We start from the raw sequence: 24,370 nt of genomic DNA, 5'->3' as shown, positions 1-24,370 counted from the left end.
TATCATCATTATTATTATCATCATCATTATTATTATTATTACTACTACTACTACTACTACTACTACTACTACTACTACTACTACTACTATCCCACCACATTGTGTCATAAATGATTTGGTCTAATTCTCAACATGTTTGAGAAGATTTTGAAATCCAAATGCCAAAGTTTGCAATTACTTGTTAAGTAATTAACAGATCAAGGTCCAGATCATCTGTGACATCACTTCACTTCAGAGGGAGCTATTTCACTAAAATTAAATAGCCAAGAGCATCAAGAAAGGGACATGGAAGTTGCAATATTTAGAAGACTGCGGAAGGAAGAAATGGAAGTGAGTAGATTAGACCACATCCCAAAGGGAAAAAAATTAAGAAGGCAAAAATAATAACAAGGGAAAACTAACCCAAGTCCCCTTACCTGGGCTTAGTCCAGTTTTCACCCAGAGAATGCCAGAATTCTGTTTCCTGTTCTCCTAAGCAGCTTCGCATCAAAGTCACGGCCTCCAGAGTTAACATGGGATTGCGCAGTTCAGAAGCAAATTCCACACCCCCAGAAGCATCCACAATCTGAAATGGGAAATGAGAATCAGAATCCAGATTATCTTTTCCCCTGGAGACTCGATCTTCTCCCAGAGAAATTTACTAATACACTCATCTAGGACAGGGCTTTTCAACCTTTTCACCCATTGTACCACTTTTAGGATATGGCAATATCCGAGTACCACCAGTCGCCTAGCACGGTGTCAAAAACTTGATGACCCCCCCCCCAAAAAAGGAAAAAAGTGATAAAGTACAGGTAGTCCTCGACTTACAACAGTTCGCTTAGTGACTGTTTGGAGTTACAATGGCACTGAAAAAAGTGCCCCCCCAAGCCACAGCCGAGCAAGACACCTGCCTGCCCACCTAGCGGTGCTCTTCCTCCTGTCCGAGGTTTTCATTGTTGCGCGCATTTCTGTTGAGGATTGGCAGCAGGGGTGGGGTGGGGTGGGGGTGTTTGGTTTTTATTCCCCCCATCTGCTGGGTGGTTTCAGCAGGTTTTGGTCACTTTACGTGACCCTGGGACACTGTGACTGTCATAAATATGAATCAGTTGCCAAGCATCTGAATGCAAATCACAAGACCCTGGAGATGCTGCAACATTCCAGCTGATCAGCGCTTCTTCTGGGCTCAGCAGAAATGCCAGGATCAGTGCTGCTTTCCAGCTGATTGGTGCTTCTTCAGGGCTCAGCTGAAGCGCCAGGATCAGCGCCGAACTCCAGTGGAGCCTGGTGCTGATCCTGGTGCTTCCACTGAGCCCTGACAGCCCTGCAGCTCCAGCCATCTCTCGCTCAGGCTTGTGCGGTGCTGTCAGCGGTTCAGCTCATTCCCCTCTCCCGCTACCACTTTTCTAGGATGGTCGCGTACCACCTGCCAGGTGCCAATGTACCACAGGTGGTACCTGTACCACTGGTTGAAAAGCCTTGATCTAGGAATCATTGGTACATGCAACTTAATCCCATGATAAAGCTTTTCATGAATTATACCGTATTACACAATTCTGCAACTAATGGAACTGAGGCCCAAAGTATTTTATTTAAAAAAGGATACAAAAACCAAGCAATTCAGAGAAAGTGTACTGTAATAAGCCTTCTTGCTTTTTGTTGTGCAGGAATTCTCCCCTATTCCCATGGAATTCAGCTTCACATTTCACATGTGCTATTTAAATAGTGTAGTCCCTTAACACAATTTCATATCATTCTACTGCTTTTACAATCCAACTGCCCATGTATATTTACAAATCTATTGTTTCCCAATCTTAGTTACTTCCAGAATTCTATGTCATGTCCATATAGGCTGGAGAATTCTGGGAGTTGAAATCCACAATTTGGGAGATGTAAGACTGAGAAATACACTATTACTAATTCATCTACCAAATACCTCATTTACTCCTCTTCTTCAGCACTTACCATCTTCAAGGGCTTGAAAAGAATACATAGTAGCTCCTCCGAAGTAGGGTTAATGATTTTAGATTTCAGCCTTGCCTACGTGGTGGTGGGGAAAAGTATAATTTAGTTGTAAGCATAATCCAAGGAGGTATCTTCCATTTCCTTGGGAGAGAAAAAAAACTATACACAAAACTCACCAGAAGGCTGAAGGAATATTTGGTCTTGGACAGAGTGTCTTCAAACTCCTCTTGAGATGGGGGTTTTGCTCTGATGGTTAAGAGTCCCTCTATGGTTGTAGTAAAGAAAAAAAACCCAGTAAAACTTTCCCTGCAACTTTATCTATTTTGGGGGCTGGTGAACTTCCACCCCTAAGACTCAAATCCTTTGTTTTTTTTAGATTGAGAAAATCAGGGTTTTTGTCTTGGTTCTAGAAATCTACACAGAGCAACTCAACCATATTGATGCAGAAATAACTCTCCATTATAATAGTCTAATTATGTTTGTAGGCCTCGGATCTGTATTTTAGAACTAGTGTCTCTAAAAACTTTTTGGCCAAGAAGCTCATCTGACTTGTGCAAAAACAAAGAATAATGCATCTACGTGAGGCACTTCTGAAGTTGTCAGGAGATCCATTGCAGAGGCCCATGGCGGAAGGGAAAAGTTTCAAAGCCATAATGGTATTTTGTGGAGTCTGGTGAAGTTATTTGTTTTTGTTTATTTATTAAACAAATTTATATCGCCATCCAACTCACACAGAGATGACTCCGGTGGGCTTACAACATTTTGCACTATGTAATAAAAATATTTTAAAAAATCATGCACACATACATGGCAGCAGTAACACAATCAAATCAGCAAGTTGATTGGCCCATCTCTTTTAGTGATCCCAGACACAGCTAAAAAAACCCACATTTTTAGCGCCTTTTGGAAAAGCAACATGGCGGGCCCCATCACATGCCGGGGAGGGAGGGGAAGACGTTCCATAAGGAAGGGGGCACCACTGAGAAGGACCTTTTCCTGATCTCATCAGATGTGCATCTCTAATTGATGGGATATGTAAGTTCTGGAATCATTCTGGAATTAGAACTCACAGAAAGATTCTGATTGGGACAGACTTGAGAAGCATTTCCTGTTTCCCTAGCAACCTTCTGCATTCCCAGCCAATCTTCTCACCTCCTGGCTCTCGAAGATGCCGTCTTCCAGAGCGCCTGCATTGATTCAGGACACGGAAAGCTTCGGCAGCTTTCTGCAGCTTTCTCACAAAGGCTTCCACATCATCAAAAACATTGTTTAGCAGTTCCTGCCAGAGACACACAGGCAATAAAGAGAATGAAAAAGAAATATATATTTTTTTGTACCGAGCAAGGAACAAGTGACACGAGAGCATGGCTCTTCTGAAAGGTCTTTGGGAAATAAAGTGAATTTGGACGCCCTTTGAGTAGGGTCACTTGTTGATTGCTGTACTGTGATTGCTAGCTTCGTTGTCACACTTTTTAAACCTCTTACAGGGAGTCCTTGACTTATGACTGTAATGGAACCGTCCCATCATGGTCATAACTCATGACAGTCATAAAGCAAGTCAATCACATGACTAGCCCAATTTTACAATCTTTCTTGCAGGGGTCATTAAGTGAATTTGTGCTCATTAAGCAAATGCCATAGTCATTAAGTGAACGACCATCTCTGCTTTTCTATCCCCTTCTCCAAATCTCATTTATATAAAAACCAACAGCAAGAATTAATTTTCCCATTTAACTCACCACATTTTGCTCTATTTGGATGGAGGCCAGATCAGGTTCTCCTACCAACATGGCTGGAAGCAGGAGAGAAAATGAAGAGTTTAGGACATTAGTGCTCATAAACTTTGCTGGGATGGAAAGAGGATGAATCTGTCTTGAAGAGCTCAGTGGCAGGAAAAGACTATGCAGCTGTGTCTTCTTCTGTGACTCCCACAACCATATGGGCGATATGAGGAACCTCACTTTCCTGGTCTTTGGTCTCTGATGACTAGGGTGTACAACAGTGCCATGGCAACAGCCTTAAGAATGAGGCCAACATTTTTTGGGGGGGATCTTGTATACCATGTTTATTTTAGTCAAAGAAAAAGGTGTGTGTGGGGGGAAAACCAGACAAATTGTGAAGGGACCAAACAAAGATTTAGACAGGCCTATTTGTGGCTGAAATGATCTTGATGGGAAGGATTCCTGGATCATTCCCTGCAACTCAAACAGAAAGTAAGTTATATAGAAGTGAAACATGACATCTTGTAAGCTGTTCTAGAAGAAGGTCCCATTAAAGTCAATTAATATAGGAAGCTAGAAAACTCCTTAATGCTATGTCAGAACCTTGGTTGATGTAGCCTGTAATCTCTTCTAAGCTGCAATAGCTTTTTTAGGGCAGTATCCACTTAACTGGAAATGCCAGAAAGTGGCCTTAAGGGCCACCTGGATGGATGGCATACATTTTACCAAGGAGTTATGATTCTTCTCCAAATGTCCTCCTCCATAAAAGGTTGTGGGGCTTAGTCTTCAAGGTTCTTACCGTCTTCTCTTGGCCCTGGTGCAACAATCTTTGTCCTAGAAGGAACCTGCACAGGAGGCCGAGAGATCTCCTGATTATCAAGCATGTTTTGGGCAGCTCTGTAAACAAAAAACATAGGGCCTGAGATCCAAAGGGAAAGACTGATATCCAGTGGATAACGCAACCTCCTTCCATCTTACACGTGGCCTGTGTAACTTCCAGGCTGGGGGTAGGCAATATTTTGTTGGCTGAGGATCAAGAATGTTGAAGGAACCTCAGGGACATAGTAAATGGGGCAATACTGCAACTTGGGTAAGACTATGTAAGTAGAGATGGGATCTTTTCCCCTCTAGAATAGGGGTCTCCAAAGTTGGCAACTTTAAGACTTGACCTGTATAGCTCCCCATGGTTGAATCCCATAGCGTAGCTGGCTGGGGAATTCTGGGAGTTGAAGTTCACAAATCTTAAAATTGAAGTCCACAAGTCTTAAAGCTGTGTCTTAAACTTGAAGTCTGCAAGTCTTAAAACTATGCTGGCTAGGGAATTTTGGGAGTTGAAGTCTACAAGTCGTAAAGTTGCCAAGTTTGAAGACACCTGCTTTAGAGCTTGAGGGTGAGGATCTTTGTGTTTTATGTATTGTATTGTATATGGGGATCGAGCTTTTCCTGGTCAAAACAATGAGAAAGAAATACATGGTTTGGGGGGGAAATGCTCAAAAGCAATTTTGGGGTCATATTCAACCCCAGAGAGACAAGTTGGCTTCTGATTTATATAACATTCCACACCATTCAGTCAGCAACATAAGAATCTATAATAGGTCTCTATAGACAACCCATGACTGATTAACAGAATAACAGAGTTGGAAGGGACCTTGGAGGTCTACTAGTCCAACCCCCTGCTCAAGCAGGAAACACTGTACCATTTCAGACAAATAGACATCCAATCTCTTCTTAAAAACCTCCAGTGTTGGAGCATCCACAGCTTCTGAAGGCAAGTTGCTCCACTGATTAATTGTTCTCACTGTCAGGAAATTTCTCCTTATTTCTAAGTTTCCATCTTCCCTCCTGTAATCCCAGGAAGATGTTTTTTTTTCAAATCAAAGTATTGCTATGTATTCTATAGCAGCCTCCAGTCAGAAATATGGTACATGAAGCTTTTCTTGGCATGACGGTAACATGATAAAATAAGCTCTCAAAATCTGCATAGCAAGCTGCTATAGAAAGAAAAATGGCAAGGCTAGTCCGGATGCAGATAATCCTCGACTTACAACATTTATTTAGTGACCATTTGAAGTGCCAATGGCACTAAAAAAAGTGACATGACCGATCCTCACATTTACAATCATCGCCGCAACCCCCAAGGTCACATGATCAAAATTCAGGTGGTGGCAACTAGCGTGTACTTGTGACAACTGCAGTGTCCAGGGTCACCACTTGTGACCTTCCAACAAGCAAAGTCAATGGGAGAAGCCAGATTCATTTAAGGACCGAATGATTCACTGAACAACTGCAGTGATTTGCTTAACAACTGTGGCAAAAAGGTCATAAAATTGGTTCACTTAACATCTGCCTTGCTGAGCAATGGAAATTTTGGTTCCAGTGTGATTGTAAGTCGAGAATTACCTATAACTAAGCAATCCTACTTTCTCTCTGAGTCCAAATTGTATGGTGGAGATGGTTGGGGGAGGGTGAACTTGTAATGATGATGTGATTACAGAGAGAAATCTACACTGGAAAAGCAGCTGGTAAGGAAGACGTTATGGGCTTTCGCCCACCACACAGCTCTGATGGGAATCAACTTTTCTTACAGCAATGGCTGCCTCAGGAATTCTGGGAGTTGAAGTCCACAGGTCATAAAGTGGCCATAGTTCCCCACCCCTGTTTTTGATAAGAAACTCTCCGATGTGACTTCTTGTTTACGAGTAATGTGACCTTTGGCCTTTGAAGCTGTCCTATCACAGCCATGGGTCTTAGGCTGTGCATGTACCTTAAGGCTTCCGCCCGTTGGGTATTTCCTCCTGTGTTGAAGTCCAGCAGGGCACTACTGATGTCTTGCTGGATCCATTCCGCCTGCCAAGCAAAGGAGAAACCAGATCAAATTTCTGTTGAGAACTCTTCCCTTGTCCCAAATCCCCATGCTGTAGATCAGGGTTGGGCAAGGTCAGGATTCTGGGCTGCTTATGGGCACCATGTTATAACGCTCAGACCCTTCAAAACACAGTGGTCAAACATCAGAAGTAGAATTTCCTCTTTTAAAAAGGGGAAAGTTAAGGGGGGGGGAGAACCTCCCCTGTGTATGGCATGGCCCCAACATCTATGAACTTTGTCTTTCCTTTAAAATGTTAATTTCATCCCCAACCACTGAATAGTTGCCATCCCCATGTCAAGTAAATTTTCTATACTGAGTAGAATTGAGTAATTACATAGGATCATTCTCTAAATATTATTTGTGGATTGATAGGCTCAATTCTTTTACCCTAATTTGATCACACTCAAAGAAGTGGATATCTGGTCTGAGCTGAGTAGGTTCCTGGCACATGAGTAGAAGCAAGGATCGGGAGCGAGACTCAGGGCAGACAGCATCACAATAAGCCACAGTTGCCAATGCATAATTCTCCAGTTCCTCCTAGTGGGGGAAAGAAAGACAATCAAGGACATCCATCTAACATAGACTCTTTCCAAAGAAGAGGAATTGGGACACAGGTAGTAATAATAATAATAATAATAATAATAATAATAATAATAATAATAATAATAATAATAATAATAATAATAATAATAATAATAATAATAATGTTATTAAACCCCCTGCTCAGGCAGGAAACCCTATACCATTTCAGACAAATGGCTGTCCAGTTTCTTCTGGAGGTAACACCCATCTCTCCCCCAAATCTTCATTAGCCACCCAATATTGCTGCTCTTGGTAAGTTTCTGCACCTTTGAGTTTATGTCAAGGAGCTTGATAGCCGACCCGCTGACTTGAAGCAACATCTCCTGAACCCAGACCTTCCCTTGCTTATCCATGATGCACAGTTTCCTGACAGCATCTTCCACACATGTCAAATCATCCTCTTCCCCAATGGAGAAGGTCACCAGGTGCTGGAATATATAGACAAGAGAGAGACACAAGCAGATTCATTATATGACATTAACGTTGTTATTCATCTATTTTTATGTGTTTCCATATGCCACAGGCTGTCTACTCTACAAATGAGCATGGCTGCAGCCATTTTTCCTACTCAGTTTCGGTTGCCACATAAAATGGAGGGAGAGGGGTTGCCCAGTGCTTCACTAGTCTAAATAATCTTTTGTCCCCTGGGAACCAAGGTCATCGGCTGCTCCTGAGACTGCAGGCTGGGCGTTGTATAAAAAGCCTACCAAGAAGATGTATTGGGGAACGTAGTTGCTTGCATAGTTTTAGGGGTGGAATTTTTTTAAACTTTGTATTGGGGAATTATTATGTGTGTCTCCAGACTTGGTTTCACTTTTGATGTGCCAATACTTTGTAACTAATAAACATGTTCTTTGAGGAATTTGCAAGCCTTGGAGTTCTGTTTTATTTGTCTCTATCTTTTGGAACCATGACACAGGCCATCTCAACATCTCACTGAGACCAAGATGTAGTAATAATGCTGTAAAATGCTTTGAGTTCTCTCTCCAGAAGGTGCACATGGAAGTGCAAATGTGTAGCAGTGATTTGAAATGCCTTAATGCAGACTTTTGCTCTGAAACGTTAGCCAATTTATAGTATTGGAGACAGATATGATCCCATGCTCTCCAAACTACGGTACATGTTGAAGATTGAAGCCTGAACAGTCTTAGAAGGTGCTGGCTAAATGGCATCATGATAATTAATCTGGTTTCTAATGTGTTCCTGCACATTTGACTCCAATCGTATTTTATTTTAGGCCTGTTCGGGTCTTCCAGTATCATTAACTTCTCTCCTGGGTAATTTTTTTCCTCCTTTCATTTTTCTTCCCCTTCCCTCCCACAACGTACTATGGTTCTGCTGTTTTGTGTTCTGTTGTGCTTATTCATCAGTTTAGTCTTATGGCCTAGATTTTATATTGACATAAAGGGAAGGAAGTACCAGGCTTTCAGGATCTAATTTCAATATAGCAGAGGATTAAGTTATGTTGTTCTTAGTTGCGAAGTCGTGTCCGACCCATTGCGACCCCATGAACAAAGTTCCTCCAGTCCTTCCTGTCCCCTACCATCTTCTGAAGTCCATTTAAGCTCACGCCTACTGCTTCAGTGACTCCCTCCAGCCACCTCATTCTCTGTTGTCCCCTCCTTCTCTTGCCCTCAATCTTTCCCAGCATTAGGCTCTTCTCCAGTGAGTCCTTCCTTCTCATTAGGTGGCCAAAGTACTTGTGTTTCAACTTCAGGATCTGGCCTTCTAAAGAGCAGTTAGGGTTGATCTCCTCTAGGACTGACCGGTTTGATCGCCTTGCAGTCCAGGGGACTCGCAGGAGTCTTCTCTAGCACCATAGTTCAAAGGCCTCAATTCTTTGGCGCTCAGCCTTTCTTATGGTCCAACTTTCACAGCCATACATTGCAACTGGGAAAACCAGTTATGTAAGTTATGTAAGCAATAGTAAATTCATTCTTGAGTGAGTGGGCGGTCCCACAAACCTTGAAGGAGGCAGTGGCACATCCCCTCCTCAGGAAGCCATCCTTGGACTCAGCAGCATTAGATAATTATCAACTGATCTCTTTTTTCCTGGGGAAAATTGTGTAAAAGTTGGTGAGCTGCAATTCCAGTCTAGAGAAAGTGAATTATTTGGATCATTTTCTTTTTTTTTAATTTTAATTTTTCCTTTTTCACTTTACAAAAAACAAATACAAAATACACACTTTTTTCCCGTTAACAGGACTGTGTCCTATATCTCTTACATATATTTACAATTATTTACATTACTTCTCATACTTTTTTATTCCTCAGTTCTAACCAATTGTAACATTTGCCCCATATCTCATAAAATTCTGTTGCTTCCCTGTCTTTCATTGGTTTCAGGAAGAGATATCCGTTGACGTGACAATGGTCATGTTTGTAAATGAATTTCGATGGAACCAGGATAGGGATGGTATGATTTTCTTGGTCCCACTTGATCTCTCAGTGATTTTGGGGGGTTGGGGGGTATTGCACTGCATTAGTTCTCCTTTCTACAGACTGGGTTCCAGCAGGCACTCTCAATAGGGGCTGGGGCTGAGACCCTTACTTTGCAGGGTTCCTCAAAACTTGACTCTCTTGCTACTTGTATTCAATATCTATATGAGGTTGTTGGTCAAGACCATCCAGTGATGTGGGCTCAGGTGTCATCAATAGGTGGATGATTTCCAGTTGTATATCTCAACTCCTAAGTGAACAGGTGGTACCCAAAAGATCTTGTCCTGGTGCATAGAGGTCTTAAAGTTGCCAAGGTTGGCGACCCCTGGTTTAAATGACTACAATGCAGCCTACATACAGTAGCACTGTAGTTGAAGATTGCTTGGAAGTTATACAGTAAGGCCTCATTTTATCCATGGGATCCCTCTGTTTCATGTAATTTTGTTACCATCATTTTTTTTTAAATCTTACCTTATCCTTATGAATCTGTAGTAAATTAATAGGGTTAAAACCTGAAATTATTTTTTTATTCATATTTCTCCAGAGGAAAATGATTTCTTATGAAGGAGATGAATAGGTGGAATATAAAATAAGCAATTCAGAAGGATGTTTTTTAAAATAGTGGCAATTAAAGGGGAAATAATAAGTTAGCCCTGATTAATTTCTTACTGGATATTACCCAGACATCTCAATACACATAAAAATTATTCTGGAGGAATTTTGCAGAACTATGTTAACCAAGAAATAAATGACTTCCCATACTTTAATTCCTAAAGCTTCTAAATCTCAATTCTGTCATACTTCGCCACACTTTAACCCAATCTAAACTCCAAAATAACAACAACAACAAAAATACCTACATTGACAGCATACTGGGAGACATCTGCCACAATGAAGTTGGAATACTTCTTCCTCTGTTCTGTAGAAAGATTTTTTTTTAAAAAAAAATTTATTCCTCGTATAGGACGGACGCAACTGAAATATTGGCTTGAGACACAAAAGGAGTATAGAAATGTTAGATTCATTTTTGTCTCATTTTAATGAAGATGTGAACATGTTTAAAGAGCATTGAAGATTACATATAAACTCTTTCTCTTTGGATAAGCAAGGTCATCCTCTGGGAATGCTTACAATCCAACCTGGAGCAGCAGAAGCATGCTGAGTGAATGGGAGAGTGGTCCCCATCTACACTTTTTCTCCATGCAGTGTTCTTTTGAAAAGATAAAATACACCATGTCTTAAAAAAAAAAAATATTTTCCCTTAATCTTCAAGAGGGGTGGAGGGATCTGAGTTGGTTAAGTGTTTGACAAGCAGAATAGAAATATGCATGAACATAAACAATGGTTTGTTTACATAGACCCCAAAGCTATACTGTGGCTTCTTTATATTTGGCTTAGCATATGTCCACTTATTATAGCTTAGAGCAGTGGTTCTCAACCTGTGGGTCGGGACCCCATTTGGGGTCGATCGACCATTTCATGGGGGTCGCCAAGCAAGGCTGTCCGCCATTTTTTTTGTCCGCCATTTTTTTTGTCCGCCATTTTTTCCCCCCTTTTCTGGCGGGTGCCTTACCTCCCTTGGGCTGGGCCAGCTGGTGGTCGGCCTGCTTCGTCTCTGCCGCTTGCCAGCTACGCCTCGGCCAGCGCAGGGGGCGGAACCACGCATGCGCGGCGCTCCCGGGCAGGGAAAGTCCTTGACTTACGACCGGTTGGGTAGTCCTCAACTTACGACTGGTTTAGTCCTCGACTTACGACCGGTTTAGTCCTTGGCTTACGACCGGTTGGGGTCGCGGCATTAAAAAGGTTGAGAACCACTGGCTTAGAGTTATGTGCAGACCATGTTACTATAGCTTCTTCCAAAAATCACTTGTTTGTGAGCCACAGGCAGCTTCAGCTGATTTAGTGCTTCCCAGATATAACCATAACTGCTGGGCTCAACGGAAATTATAGCCCTAACATATATATTGTAGAAGGCAACAAAATCAATACAAAATACATATTACTGCATAAAATCACGTTTGTAGACACTTACAATAGTCTAGAACCCCAGTAAGATTCCCTCGAGGTGTGCATTTTGTCCTAGGTTCCACATCCTACTTGACTTATGTTAGATTTTGGGCTCTTTTAATTAAAAATAAACAAATGGGCCTTACATAGTTCCCATAGATATCATTAAGAATATTGTAGTTTATATGGCTCAGCCTTTTGTACAGAAATGGCCGCACCAAAAACACTAAAATAAACTGAGTCAGGGATTGTGATCACAGAGACTAGAAGAGATGGTAGAACAGCTTCATCCACTTGCCATCTAGTAAATGAGTGTTTATAACTTTATGAGCTTTGCTCATAAAAGTTCAGATCTGCCCACAGGTTCAGAAAGTTTGGCTATATATAACAGACATATTCATTCCTATTCAGCTGCATTAACTTTAAAGGATATTATACAGATAGTCCTCAATTTTAGATGGTAATGGAGCCTGCCCATCACAGTGGTAAGTCATGACCATTGTAAAATGGGTCACTCACATGTCTGATTTGATTTTACAATCTATTATACATTAAGCCAACGCCACAGTCATTAAACAAACCAATAGTTCGCTATGGGCTGGTTTTGCCAAAACCTGGAAGTAATACCAGTTGCAGTGGTGTGTGTGTGCGTGTGTGTGTGTGTGCATGTGTGTGCGTGTGCGTGTGTGTGTGTGTGTGCAGCTGTCGAAACTTTGGAATCAGGCCATAATTCCCTTTTGGAGGTCGGTCATAACTTCAAATGGTTGTTAAGTGACCAGTCATAAATCGAGGACTACCTGTACTTGGGAATTATCCCTCAGAGACAAGCATTTCATTTATTTATAAAATTTATTTAGCAATTCCATCAAGTAGGATTGGAAGTGCTGTAAAATCTCAAATTAATATAATGTTATAATAATATGTAGCATGGGAAAATGTAATAGGCATGGTTTTAAAAATTGGCACCAGTTGAAAGAAAACTCCTTGAATTTCATAAAAAATACTAATATTAAATACTATACTAAAGTACTAATATTAAATACTGTACAGCCTGAGAAACTGATTTGCATTTTACAGTACTTTTTGGATAATTACCATTTTTTTCTTAATGAGTCACAGTATTTAACAGAGCAAAGGAAAGAAAGGAGGAATAAGTCTAAACATAAATAAAAGACGTTACTGGAGCATATAATAATATTATTATTATGGTTGGTTGGTTGCACAGTCAGCCAAATGTTTAAACTGGATTTGGCATTTCAATCTACCTCTCAAGCCCTTCCCAGTGACCTAGTTAAGATAGATGTTGTTTTTAATAATATTAAATAATCACAAGATTGTGTTTAGTTGCAACCAAACGTGTCAGATGTTCAGACTGGATTTGACATTTTTGTCTGCCTATTATGTCCATCCCAAGGATCTGGGATAGGCAGATGTGGATGTTTGATGGGGTTAGAAGTATCGTCACAGGATGTAAGTTGTTCCAAGTAAAGCTGCCCTTTGCAATTGACTGATGATGAATTTGCCAGCACTTGGTGTTCAAGTGCTGCTCTAATTGTTTTGGGATTGCACCCAAGGCAGCTGTTGCTATTGGTACTATCTTTGCTTTCTTTTGCCACAGTCATTCTATTTCTATTGGCAGGTCTTTGTATTTTGTTATCTTCTCCAGTTCTTTCTCTTCTATTCTGGTTACTTCAGATACTGCTGTATCCACTGTCCAGACTGTTTTTATCAACTATTGTTAAGTCTGGCTGGTGCCTGTCTGTTTGAATTCTAAAGTCCCAGAACACTTTAGCTTCTTCATTTTCTATTACTTTCTTTATTTTACGGACCCACCATCATTATTATGATTATTATTGGAGAATTTCACAAAGTATCAAAATCAAAGTTGAAAGATTATAAACAGGTGCCATAACCCAATAGTTATGGGTGCCATAACAAAAATTATTGAATGGCACTTAGGAAATCTGTGCTTTGACAACATTTCCCTCTGTTAATTACAAAAAGCCACATTGCCTGAATCCACACATATATTATGATATCCTAGATTCTTAGGAAGAACTTCATGTGTATGAAGGCCCATACCAGTTAAAAAACTGGCAGCTGTGATTTCACATTGTTGTGTAAATAATAATAATAGTAGTAGTAATAATAATAATAATAATAGAAATAGAAAGTGTGGCAAAGGCAAGCCAGAGTAGTACCAATAGTAATAGGCATCTTGGGTGCAATCCCAATACAACTGAAGCACCACTTGAACACCATTGGCATTGACAAATTCGCCATTAGTCAATTGCAAAAGGCAGCCTTACTAGGAACTGCTTCCATCCTGCGACAATATCTGTAATACCATCAAACATCTGCCTATCCCAGGTCCTTGGTAAGGACTCGTTACGTAGACAAAAATGCCAAATCCAGTCTGAACATCTGGCTGACTGTGCGATGATCAATAATGATAATAATAATAAAATCAGAAACTTGAAGACCACGAGGAGAAAAGGGAATGTTAGATTAGACCTATTCAATTTGGACTGCAGAAATCTTTGCTGCCATCTAGTCGTTATCTGGATTTCTGCACTCAGAATCAATAGCTGTATGTAAGATAAGGTATTTGGAACCAGAGAAGGGATTGCAGGTATAAAGCATTGTAGCAGGAGATGGGCCCTGTGGTTGATGAGACTAGAGAATTGTGAGTTGCTAAGCATGGTAGATCTCCAAGATGGAATAACTTTCAGTCCAACAATCATCCCAACACAAAGACGTTCCCTTGGTTATATTTCCATGGTCCCAAACTCACCATAAATGGCTCTGGCACTGGGCTTGTGAACGTCACCAAATAAGCTGGGAGACAAAATAGAAAAGTCAGATGACAACCTAACTTCTCCAGTCCAAATTCCCTGCCTTCTCAAACTTTGCTAGGTTTCCAGGCTCTCTGACAATCCCAGAGGTTTACCCTTATAGTATTTCAACAAAATCCACAATTTATCCCCAAAAACAATGCTATAATTCAGGGGTCTCTAACTCCTGGGTGGAAGCCCACTACCGGACCATGGTCAATTTGAAACTGGGCCGTGTGTGCGGCAGGCTGGTGCGCACACACACGCGCAGCTCAACTTGCTCCTCTCCCCTGCCGGGCCACCAAGCTGTAAAGATTGGGGATCCTTGCTATTATTAGTGCTACTTGATTTTATTTACTTATTTATTCATTCATTCAATTTCTATAGCCGCCCAACTCAACCAAGCGACTCTGGGCAGCTTACAATTCTAAAATTCTAAAACAATTAAAACAATTTAAAAGACATTAAAACAATAGCACGTTGCTTAATCCTCAGTGGGCCCCAGGCAAGGTTACACCCATCCATCTGGATGTTTTTTTACCACAACCAGTAGCTCTTAAGCCTTAATTTCAAACTTGCATTTGAATAATAGTCCCAGTGACACACACACCCTTTGTCAATGCGGAAAAGAGGAAGGTGTAGTACTAGCAGCTGTGCCACTGGATTTGCCAAAGGCTACTGGAATGAGAGCAGAGTACAATATTGACTCTGGGCACACTCTGATCTGAGTTAATGGTCATTCCTTAAGTATTTATTATGATGATCAAAAGCGTTGCCTCTCAGCAAGATGGACAGGAAATGGCAGTGACTAAGCAAGGAGCAATGAAGTTGCTAATGAAGATTACCGGGATTGTTTTCAATCGTGCTAACATCTCAGCAGAAATTAGGGTTGCTTAAATTTCTAACAAGGAGAGCTCTCCTGGGTCCTTTAGAGGTCTCCTACAGCTTTGTATTACCTTAACGAGGTGAGCACCTGAGAAGACTTACTCAGGTTCTGGGGAAAAGGGTGAAGAAGATCTTAATAAATCTTCCCCAACCTGGAGCTCTGCAGAGTTGGTATACAGTGCTCAGTATACAGTGCTGCAGTTCCTATCAATCCCAAGCATACTGTTAGCTGGGGATGATGAGATTTATAACCCAATGTACCTAGAGATCACCAAGCTGAAGAAGGAAACAATGAAATCCATGAGCCATGTTACCTAATTTCATCAGATAGGTGGCACCTTGCTCAATAGTAGTAACTGTGAGAGGGACCTCGGAGTCCTAGTGGACAATCACCTAAATATGAGCCAGCAGTGTGCTGCAGCTGCCAAAAAGGCCAACACAGTGCTAGGTTGCATTAACAGAGGGATAGAATCAAGATCACGTGAAGTGTTAATACCACTTTACAATGCCTTGGTAAGGCCACACTNACTTCCTGACAGTGAGAATAATTAACCAGTGGAACAACCTGCCTCCAGAAGCGGTGAATGCTCCAACACTGGAAGTTTTTAAGAAGAGACTGGACAGCCATTTGTCCGAAATGGTATAGGGTTTCCTGCCTGAGCAGGGGGTTGGACTAGATGACCTTCAAGGTCCCTTCCAACTTTACTATTATTATTATTATTATTAGATCTTGGCTTCCAAAGCTTTCCAAAAACAGCAGTTGTCACTGCTGAAAAATTAAATAAAGGAGGGGAGAGATGCTGCCTAGGGAACAATTAGATAAGAGATGGTATAACCCTTGGCTGCATAACAGGTCGAAAAAGAAACTGAGAAAAAAAAAACTCCTTAACCTAAGCATGGTAAAAGAAGTGAGAAATTTGTACTTTCGGACTTGCAAGATTCTGCTAATGTAGCCTTACAATAAAGTAAAATTAGTTCATCTGGACATATTTTCTGTCTAGACCAGGGGTGTCAAACTGCCAGCCCGCGGGCCGGACGCATCATCCGGAAGCCGCGCCCACCCCATTGCCAGCAATGGCAAAACCGTCCCAATACGTTGTGCGACGTCACGTGACATCGCGAGTTTGACATGTCAGGTCTAGACTACCTGGGAAGGCTGACAGCTATTGTCTGGAGGTTGAATCATGGCAACTGGACTTCTTTTCTTTTTCTTTTGGTTTGAAGCTTCTCTGCTTTTTCAAGTAGCGTATTCAGTCTTCTTCTTAAGCTATCTGGATAAGCAGCAAAATGTTTCAAACAAGAAAAGAAAAAAAAGCCCAGTTGCTATGACTCAACTTCCAGACAACTCTACCTGGATGACTGAGAATCTTCACCAACATACTGACAGCTATCTGACTATAGCAGGGCTCTCCAAACTTGGCAACTAAGACTTGTGGACTTCAACTTCCAGAAATCCCCAGAAAGCCAGAATTCCCCAGCCAGGCTGAGGAATTCTGGGAGTTGAAGTCCACAAGTCTTAAAGTTGCAAAGTTGGAAGATGCCTGGATTATAGGAACAATAGCCCTGCTGATGAAGTATCTGGTCCCTCTAATTTTATCATAGCTGCTCTGAACCCCTAAAAAGGCAATGCTATTTTAGCCAAGCGTGTTGCACAAATCCAACATAGTTAGTTTCTGGTTCAGTGTTACCATGCCAAATCTGAAAATTGGATTAATTGGGGAAGGTCTGTGCTACAAACCAGTCGTAAAGTTGCCAAGGTTGGAGAGCCCTGCTATAAACAATTCTCTTATCTATTCCAATGTGTGATAGTTCTCCAGATAGCATTTAGAAGTTTTTCCCCCAGATCCTAAATATTTACTAAACAAAAGGGTTTTATCACACTTCTGGGGAATAGGGCACACACTGTGAGATCTTCTGTGATACTGAAAACCAAGGCTAGTTTTCACAGAGTGGATCTCACCAGCAGAAGTAACCAGAAAGAATCAGATACAGAATCACAGGGGTACCTCTTATCACGCAATGCCTTGGACCAGGGGTAGGCAACCTTGGCACTTTTATGACTCGTGGACTTCAATTCCCAGAATTTCTGAGCCAGCCATGCTAGTATTAAGATATACATTCTTTTTTTCTTACACACTTACCTTCCTGAGTCACTCATGATGTCAGCAACTATATCTGAAATTCACACCACAGCCTTTTCACAAAGGAAGAGAAGAAAACGAGCAGTCTCTCCAAGCACAGGTGGCTTTTGTCTCACAGCTAAAAGAACAGCAGCCAATCCTTGATCTCCCACTGCAAGAACATTATGGTGTCAACATTCAGAATAAAACCAAACTCAAACCACAGTACCAAAAGTTCCAAATAGAAATTCAATAGATTTTTGCTTTTTGGGGATCATTTTCTGTTCAGTGCTGTGTCCCCAATTTTTACCTACCCAGTCCATTTCATCTGGACTGAAGTTGCCTAAATAATATTCATGGAAAATTCAATCTGGGAACTGCAAGATTTGATGAGTCACTTTGCATCGTAGCTTGGTCTAGTGGTTAAGGCACCAGGCTAGAAAGCAGGAGACGGTGAGTTCAAATCCCGCCTTAGCCATGAAAGCCGGCTAGGTAAATTTGGGGCAGTCTCTCTCTCTCTCTCTCAGCCCAATCCACCTCACAGGGTTGTTATTGTGGAGAAAATAGGAGGAGGAAGGTGGGTTAGATATGTTCACGTCCTTGAGTTATTTGTAAAAATAATAAAGGGAGATATAAATAAATGTAAATAAAACATAAATAAATCAATTTTTCATATCTGAGGACTAACATGCTACATAAATTTAAATCCAAGACTTTTCCCCCTGGAAAACTCTAATTTCAGGTGCCCACTCTGAGGAAAACAGGAAATGCCAGTGCCAAAAAGATATATTGTTCGTTTCCACTTTCTTTAATGTCTTCATTAACTGATCAGTTGTATTGATTTATGGGCTAGTTACATTTCTTCAGTTACATATCTACATGCTATTTTATGCTCCAAAAGGCTCAGGATGCCTTATACCAGTGGTGGCGAACCTATGGCACACGTGCCAGAGGCGGCACTCACAGCCCTCTCTGTGGGCACGCGCGCCATGCCTCAGAGATGGCGAGGGACTGGCTCCCACTGCCCTGGCCCCGCCCACCCAGCCTGCCATGACCACTGCGGCCACGCCCACCCGGCACCCGGTGATAAATAAGTGGGGTTTGGGTTGCAATTTGGGCACTGGGTCTCTAAAGGGTTCGCCATCACTGCCTTATACGGCTTTCCTTTTAATTTCACCACAGTTCTGGATGACAGGTTAGATTGAGAAATTGTACCTGGCTTGACTTTACACAATGAACGAAACTCTGAGCTTGTCAGCTTTGGTCAAATATAGCCTCAGTTCACAGAATAGGCCAATCCATAACATAATTTGCTTGGTTTCAAGTTGATGCATTTGACTGAAGCATTGTACTTTGTAAACAATAGTTCACAGTTGAATTTGTACAAACCCAGCTAATAGGTTGTTTGTTGTTCCCAAAAACATGATGAAACATACCCCATGGCTTAACATAACAGTTCATTTAGCAGTACTGCTGATGTGGGGCCTGGCCCAAACTTACTGTTGCCTAGGAAACACAGGAAAACAGATTACTTGAAATAACCTTTTGTTTCTCCCCAGAATACATTACTCTACTTTACTAACAGATAATTAATTCCTCATTGCTGGAATCCATTAGATGACCCTTTTGTGACTTGAACCCTCTGAGTTTGTTGGTGTGCAGTTCCCATGAGGAGTAAACACTGGAGTCCAACACATTTAAAGCTCACCCTTTTTGAAAATGCCACACATTAAACCAGTGTTTCCCAACTCCAGCAAGTTTAAAATATGGGACTTCAATTCCCAGAATCCTCTAGGCAGCATTTGTGGACCTCAACTCCCAGAATCCCCTGGCCAACATGTGGACTTCAACTCCCAAAATCTAGCAGCATGTTGGCTGGAGAATTCCAGAAATTGAAGTTTAAACATCTTAAATTTGGCAAGGTTGGAAAGCAGTGCCTTAAACAACAGTAATAGTATTGAGTAAAAAGCAGTCGATGGTTTATTTTAAAAGCTCACTCTAAACTATTATTTGATTATTTGTACATTAACTGACGAAACCATCGTAGCCTGATTCTACACCAACATGAAAAACTGAAAGCTATGCTTTAGAAACCAGAGTTGGCTAGGTTTGCATCAACAATACAAAACTATAAAACATGATTTCAAAATCACGGCTTGTTTTGCACCAACATGCAAAACTGTAAACCATAGTGTAGAAATCAGCGTTGGTAGAGTTCACATAATCAGGCAGCCAAAACAAACAAATTGTACAAAGGCTTAACACAAAATGAAGTCAATCCATTAAGGAAAAATTTATCAGCATAACTTTTCAATGCATAAGTTACCTATGAGCATTTTAATCCATATCAGAGTATCTGGAAGGTATGTAACTAAAATCTGTTTCTTACCACACCCACTCTTAGTTTATCAGACCAACCCCTGTTGTCTTTTGGTGGAGAGGCTAGTAAAAACAGTCAGCTTGCTGCATGCATGTATTATCTATTTACTAGTGAGGAAGCCTGCAAAGGTATCAGTAGACCTTTGCAATTGTGTCTTTAATAGTGCCATTTAGCAATAAACTGTGAGTATTCTAACAACTAGCCACCATTTAACAGTGGTGGCTCAGTGGTTAGAACACAGTACTGCAGGCTAATTCTGCTGACTGCCAACTGCGAGCAGTTCGATCCTCACAGGTTCAAGGTTGACTCAGCCTTCCAAGGTTGGTAAAATGAGGACCCAGATTGTTGGGAGCAATAGGCTGATTCTGTAAACCACTTAAAGAGGGCTGTAAAGTACTGTGAAGCGGTATATAAGTCTAAGTGCTATTGCTATTTAAGACATGGTTAAAAACAAGGCTTAATTAGATACGTTTGTTGTTATAGAAATGGCTAGTATATACTAAGTATGTAAAAGTAAAAGTTGAGGCTGTATTTTATCTGTGCTGAAAAAGTTGGAAGTTAATGGGGTTTTTTCTTCTTTTTCCCCTCACACCACACTTCTCTTTCCCCCACTTTCCTCTTCCCCATTTATATTTGTTTTCCTTGTATTTTATATTATGATAATTTCAATAAAAACCATATGTATGTACGCAATGTGCTGCAAATAAGAAAACAATGCATCGGGCGTTTTTTGGAAGGGTGTGTACTTTTGTGTGCCTGCCTGTTAAAGAAAGGAAAATAACTTAGCACAGTTGCTTCCTAAGAATCTTGCAAATTGCCACACCTCTACATGACACGGGGTAACAATTTTGTTTATTAAAGGTGGGTTGCCATTTTCTTCAATGGCTGATCAATGTCACCACTCCCTTGTTTTATACCACAAATGTTCTTTGGGGAAAGAGAAATTTGCACAAGGTGCTTTGGGCTAAAAGCCTGAAGTAAAGGCTTAAAATACTCTTTACTTGAGGCAAGGAGAGAAAAGGGAGCTGGACTGTCAGTTCTTTGCAAAATCTACATAAAAGATCCAGCCACAGATTTGTCCACACAGATCTAGCAACTATGAGCAATAATTAATATAGAAGGGCTGGTGATGATGGGAAATGTTGATTTTTTTCCAGTTAGGTGATATTTTGGGTTTCAGGTTCAGGGTGGAGAAGGGCCACTGCTTAACCATCTCCCCTTTCTTCTGCTAGCTATCCAAATGAGATGGATTTTAAAGAACAGCCAACCATCTTTCCTGTCCTTGAGCAGCTTTAGGAACAAATGTTCAAAGGTAGCTGTGGCGTACAGCTAGTCCTCAACTTAACAGCAGTTCATTTAGTGAGAGTTCAAAGGTACAACGGCACTGAAAAAAGTGACTTAGGACCGCTTTTCACACTTACGACAATTGCAGCATCCCCATGGTCACGTGATCAAAATTCAGATGCTTGGCAACTCGTGTTTATGACGTTGCAGTGTCCTGGGGTGATGGGATTATCTTTCGCGACTTTCTGACACCCAAAGTCAATGGGGAAGCCAGATTCACTTAACAACCGTGTCATTAACTTAACAACTGCAGTGATTCACTTAACAGCTGTGGCAAGAAAGGATGTAAAATGGGGCAAGATTCACTTAACAAATGTTTCACTTAGCAACATAATTTTTGGGCTCAATTGTGGTCGTAAGACAAGGACGCCCTGTACTTCCAATGACACAGATGCTACATCTTTCTCTGGCATGCAAGGTAATAAAAAAGCATAGAATGGTAATCCTTTGACCAAAGGAGGCTTGAATCATTGTTAAACCATGGCTAGATATTGGTTCTTTATTAGGAGTTCTGGATATTATGCCCAAAATCTATTCTTCATTTTGAACCTGCCCCTAATCCAAGGATGGTTGTAATGAACCCACAAAAGTAACAAAACCCCTTTGACCACACAGTATGGACTTTCCCAACATCATTTACTACAGTTTTGCTTTCCACATTTAGTTTTAGTTCCTATTACCAGTAGTCCTCTCACTTACAACCATTCTTTTAGTGACCATTCAAAGTTACAACGGCACTGAAGAAAGTGTCTTATGTCCATTTTTCACACTTACGACCATTGCAGCATCCTCATGGTCACATGATCATAATGCGAATTTGTACCAATTGGCATGTATTTATGGTGGTCTCCAGTGTCCCGGGGTCATGTGAACATTTTTTGCGAACTTCTGACAAGTAAAGTCAATGGGGAAGCCAGATTCACTTAACAACTGTATTACTAACTTAACAACTGCAGTGATTCACTTAACAACTATGGCAAGGAAGATTGTAAAATGAGTAAAAAGTCACTTAACAACTGTCTCACTTAGCAACAGAAATGCTGGGTTCAATTGTGGTCGTAAGCTGAGGACTATCTGTATCTTCCCTTCAGAGAATTTAAGGCTACGGTGTGCATTTTGATGTTACTCCCCAATCTTGTCTCTTAGCCTCTTTTCTCATTTTTAAAATGGACATCCTGCCTTTTGGCCAACATGGGTGCAAACAAAGCAGAACGCAGTGTGAGAACTCCAAGAACACCCATTTATCAGGAGCACTTTTTTCTGTTCCTTGTTCAAACGCACAATGCCACGCGCACACACTTTCTCTGAGTTTTAAGGATCGGTCATTTTTCTACGTGCAAATTGTTGGTCTTGGTCGTGGGTTCAGTTCCAGTCCAGGGTTTTAGGAATAATCTGTTCAAAAGGGCAGATAGGAGCAATACTATACCCCTGTGGTGTGATTGTGACTGAATTATAACTTTTCACAGCCTCAATCAAGAGAGGACATTAGGAGCTCCTGACCAGCTCAGTCTCCACCTTACACAATGAATTATCAGACTGCAACAATCACACTTCGTTTCAACCTTTCTTTGAGTTCCTGGTTGCTCAACTTCAGAGTCAGCTTTTGATTAAGTTTCCATGATTCAAGTGCCCTTCTCAGGGAATGCAGAGGATTATCCTCTAATGTGGAACAGATAAGCGGTGAGCACAGAAACTTTTTTAGCTGAGGGGCCCTTGGTACTCTCTGAGCTTGGCAGTTTCCTTGCGGATGTTTCATTACCCAAAAGATGTTACCTAGTTTGGGTAATGAAACATCTGCAAAAAAACCAACCAAGCTCAGAGAGTACCAAGGACGCCTCATTTAGACCCTGAGCTACAAATATTTTCCTTTTTTGGTAACTCTTCTAGCTATAATTGCTAACCACTGATAGCACTGTTCCCACAATTTTGCAGCAGAGAACATCCCAAAACCACACAGCACATTTTTTTAAAAAGATGACCCCTTTTCCCCCAAAAACTCAGGGAAAAAAGGACATCCCGGCGTGTGTGTGTATGCGCGTGCGCGCGCGCGCGCACACACAGACACACAAACACACAGAGTTGCATGACTCCTGCCCTGAGCAAGGGGTTGGACTAGAAGACCTCCAAGGTCCCTTCCAGGCCTGTGATTGTATGATTCTATATGGCCTCAGCCTTCCTCCTGCCTGCCTATTCCACCCTTATTTGGGTATCATTAGTCTCTCCATTATGACTCACAATCCTGCTAGATATATTAACCGCTGCCCTTGGCTTCTGAAGCGATGTCCACTTCTGTTGAAATGCTGATGGTTCTGATCAGTTTTCCTCAAATCTGATGCCCTCCAGAAAGATAGGCGATGTACTCAAATCTGCACTTTTCAACTACCTGGAAGCACGGGGTGAAGGAAAACTACTTTGATCTCAATTCAAAGCCCAGATTCCGGAACTGCTCTTCTGTTATTCCCAGTTTCAATACTCAGAAAAATACCATCAAGGTCCCTGGAAGTGGTGGTGAGGTTCCTAACCAGCTCCCCAAATCTCCCTTCACTATAAGAGATTCACAAAGAGGTCCTTTTGGTCGTACCCATCAGACCTATCCCAAGGAATTTATCTTGGACATCCCCAATATTATTGGAATTACTTACTGCGCAAAACTCCGGTCTTCTCAGCTCTTAGGTTCTGCTTCTATCATTTCTCCTAGGGACACAACACTAGGAACATCTGAACTGGCACATAGAAATTATGAACTACTTGTATGACTTGAGAGACTTACTTGTCCCTTTAGGAGCAAACCTCCCAGTTGGGCCACACCCCTTGCATACCTGGACAGCTAGTAGAGGTTTAGTTGCTGAGGTGAATTACTTTACACCCTCTCTGGCACGGAAACCACTTGAAACACAACTTAAAATGCATGAAGGGGTGGGCCTCTTCTAAATGGCAAATTTCCTACGTGGATTAGCATACCACTTGAAAACAGATACTGTAGTGATCTCACAAGCAGAGATTCTGTGATATATAAATATATACAGTGCTTTTTTTGCAAAAAAAAAAAAAAAAAAAAGGTGCCGGAACTCACACACATTATACAACCCACCTTGCCTACCCTACAAGGTTCCATCCAAAAAAGGTGCTGGAACTCCGTTCTGGGTGTTCTATGACAAAAAAAAGCCCTGACTATATATATATAAATACATGTATGCATGCACATTGGAGAACTGTGGCTGTACTCCCTGCACTTGTCTTAATCAGAA

At 41.3% G+C, this 24,370-nt stretch overlaps 1 protein-coding gene across 1 annotated transcript in view; it reads right to left on the bottom strand.

Annotated features, from left to right (window-relative positions):
* Positions 1–23,962, bottom strand: part of EPS8L1 (EPS8 like 1) — a 44,042-nt gene extending 20,080 nt beyond the window's left edge. Inside the window, exons 1-13 of the mRNA XM_015810255.1 lie at positions 23,765–23,962; positions 17,420–17,570; positions 14,354–14,397; positions 10,413–10,471; positions 7,380–7,541; positions 6,919–7,068; positions 6,430–6,512; positions 4,465–4,562; positions 3,684–3,736; positions 3,097–3,223; positions 2,121–2,209; positions 1,945–2,019; positions 417–565 (exon numbers count right to left, since the gene is read on the bottom strand). Of these exons, the coding sequence (XP_015665741.1) occupies positions 417–565; positions 1,945–2,019; positions 2,121–2,209; positions 3,097–3,223; positions 3,684–3,736; positions 4,465–4,562; positions 6,430–6,512; positions 6,919–7,068; positions 7,380–7,541; positions 10,413–10,471; positions 14,354–14,397; positions 17,420–17,436 (1,106 nt within the window). The 5' untranslated portion in view covers positions 17,437–17,570; positions 23,765–23,962. The remainder of the gene's footprint in view (positions 1–416; positions 566–1,944; positions 2,020–2,120; positions 2,210–3,096; positions 3,224–3,683; positions 3,737–4,464; positions 4,563–6,429; positions 6,513–6,918; positions 7,069–7,379; positions 7,542–10,412; positions 10,472–14,353; positions 14,398–17,419; positions 17,571–23,764) is intronic.
* Positions 23,963–24,370: the final 408 nt, after the last annotated feature.

Source organism: Protobothrops mucrosquamatus, unplaced genomic scaffold, assembly GCF_001527695.2.
Source record: "Protobothrops mucrosquamatus isolate PMUCROS unplaced genomic scaffold, P.Mucros_1.0 scaffold8, whole genome shotgun sequence".
Classification (NCBI taxonomy): Eukaryota; Metazoa; Chordata; class Lepidosauria; order Squamata; family Viperidae; genus Protobothrops; species Protobothrops mucrosquamatus.
This window is presented reverse-complemented; position numbering and strand designations above follow the sequence as displayed.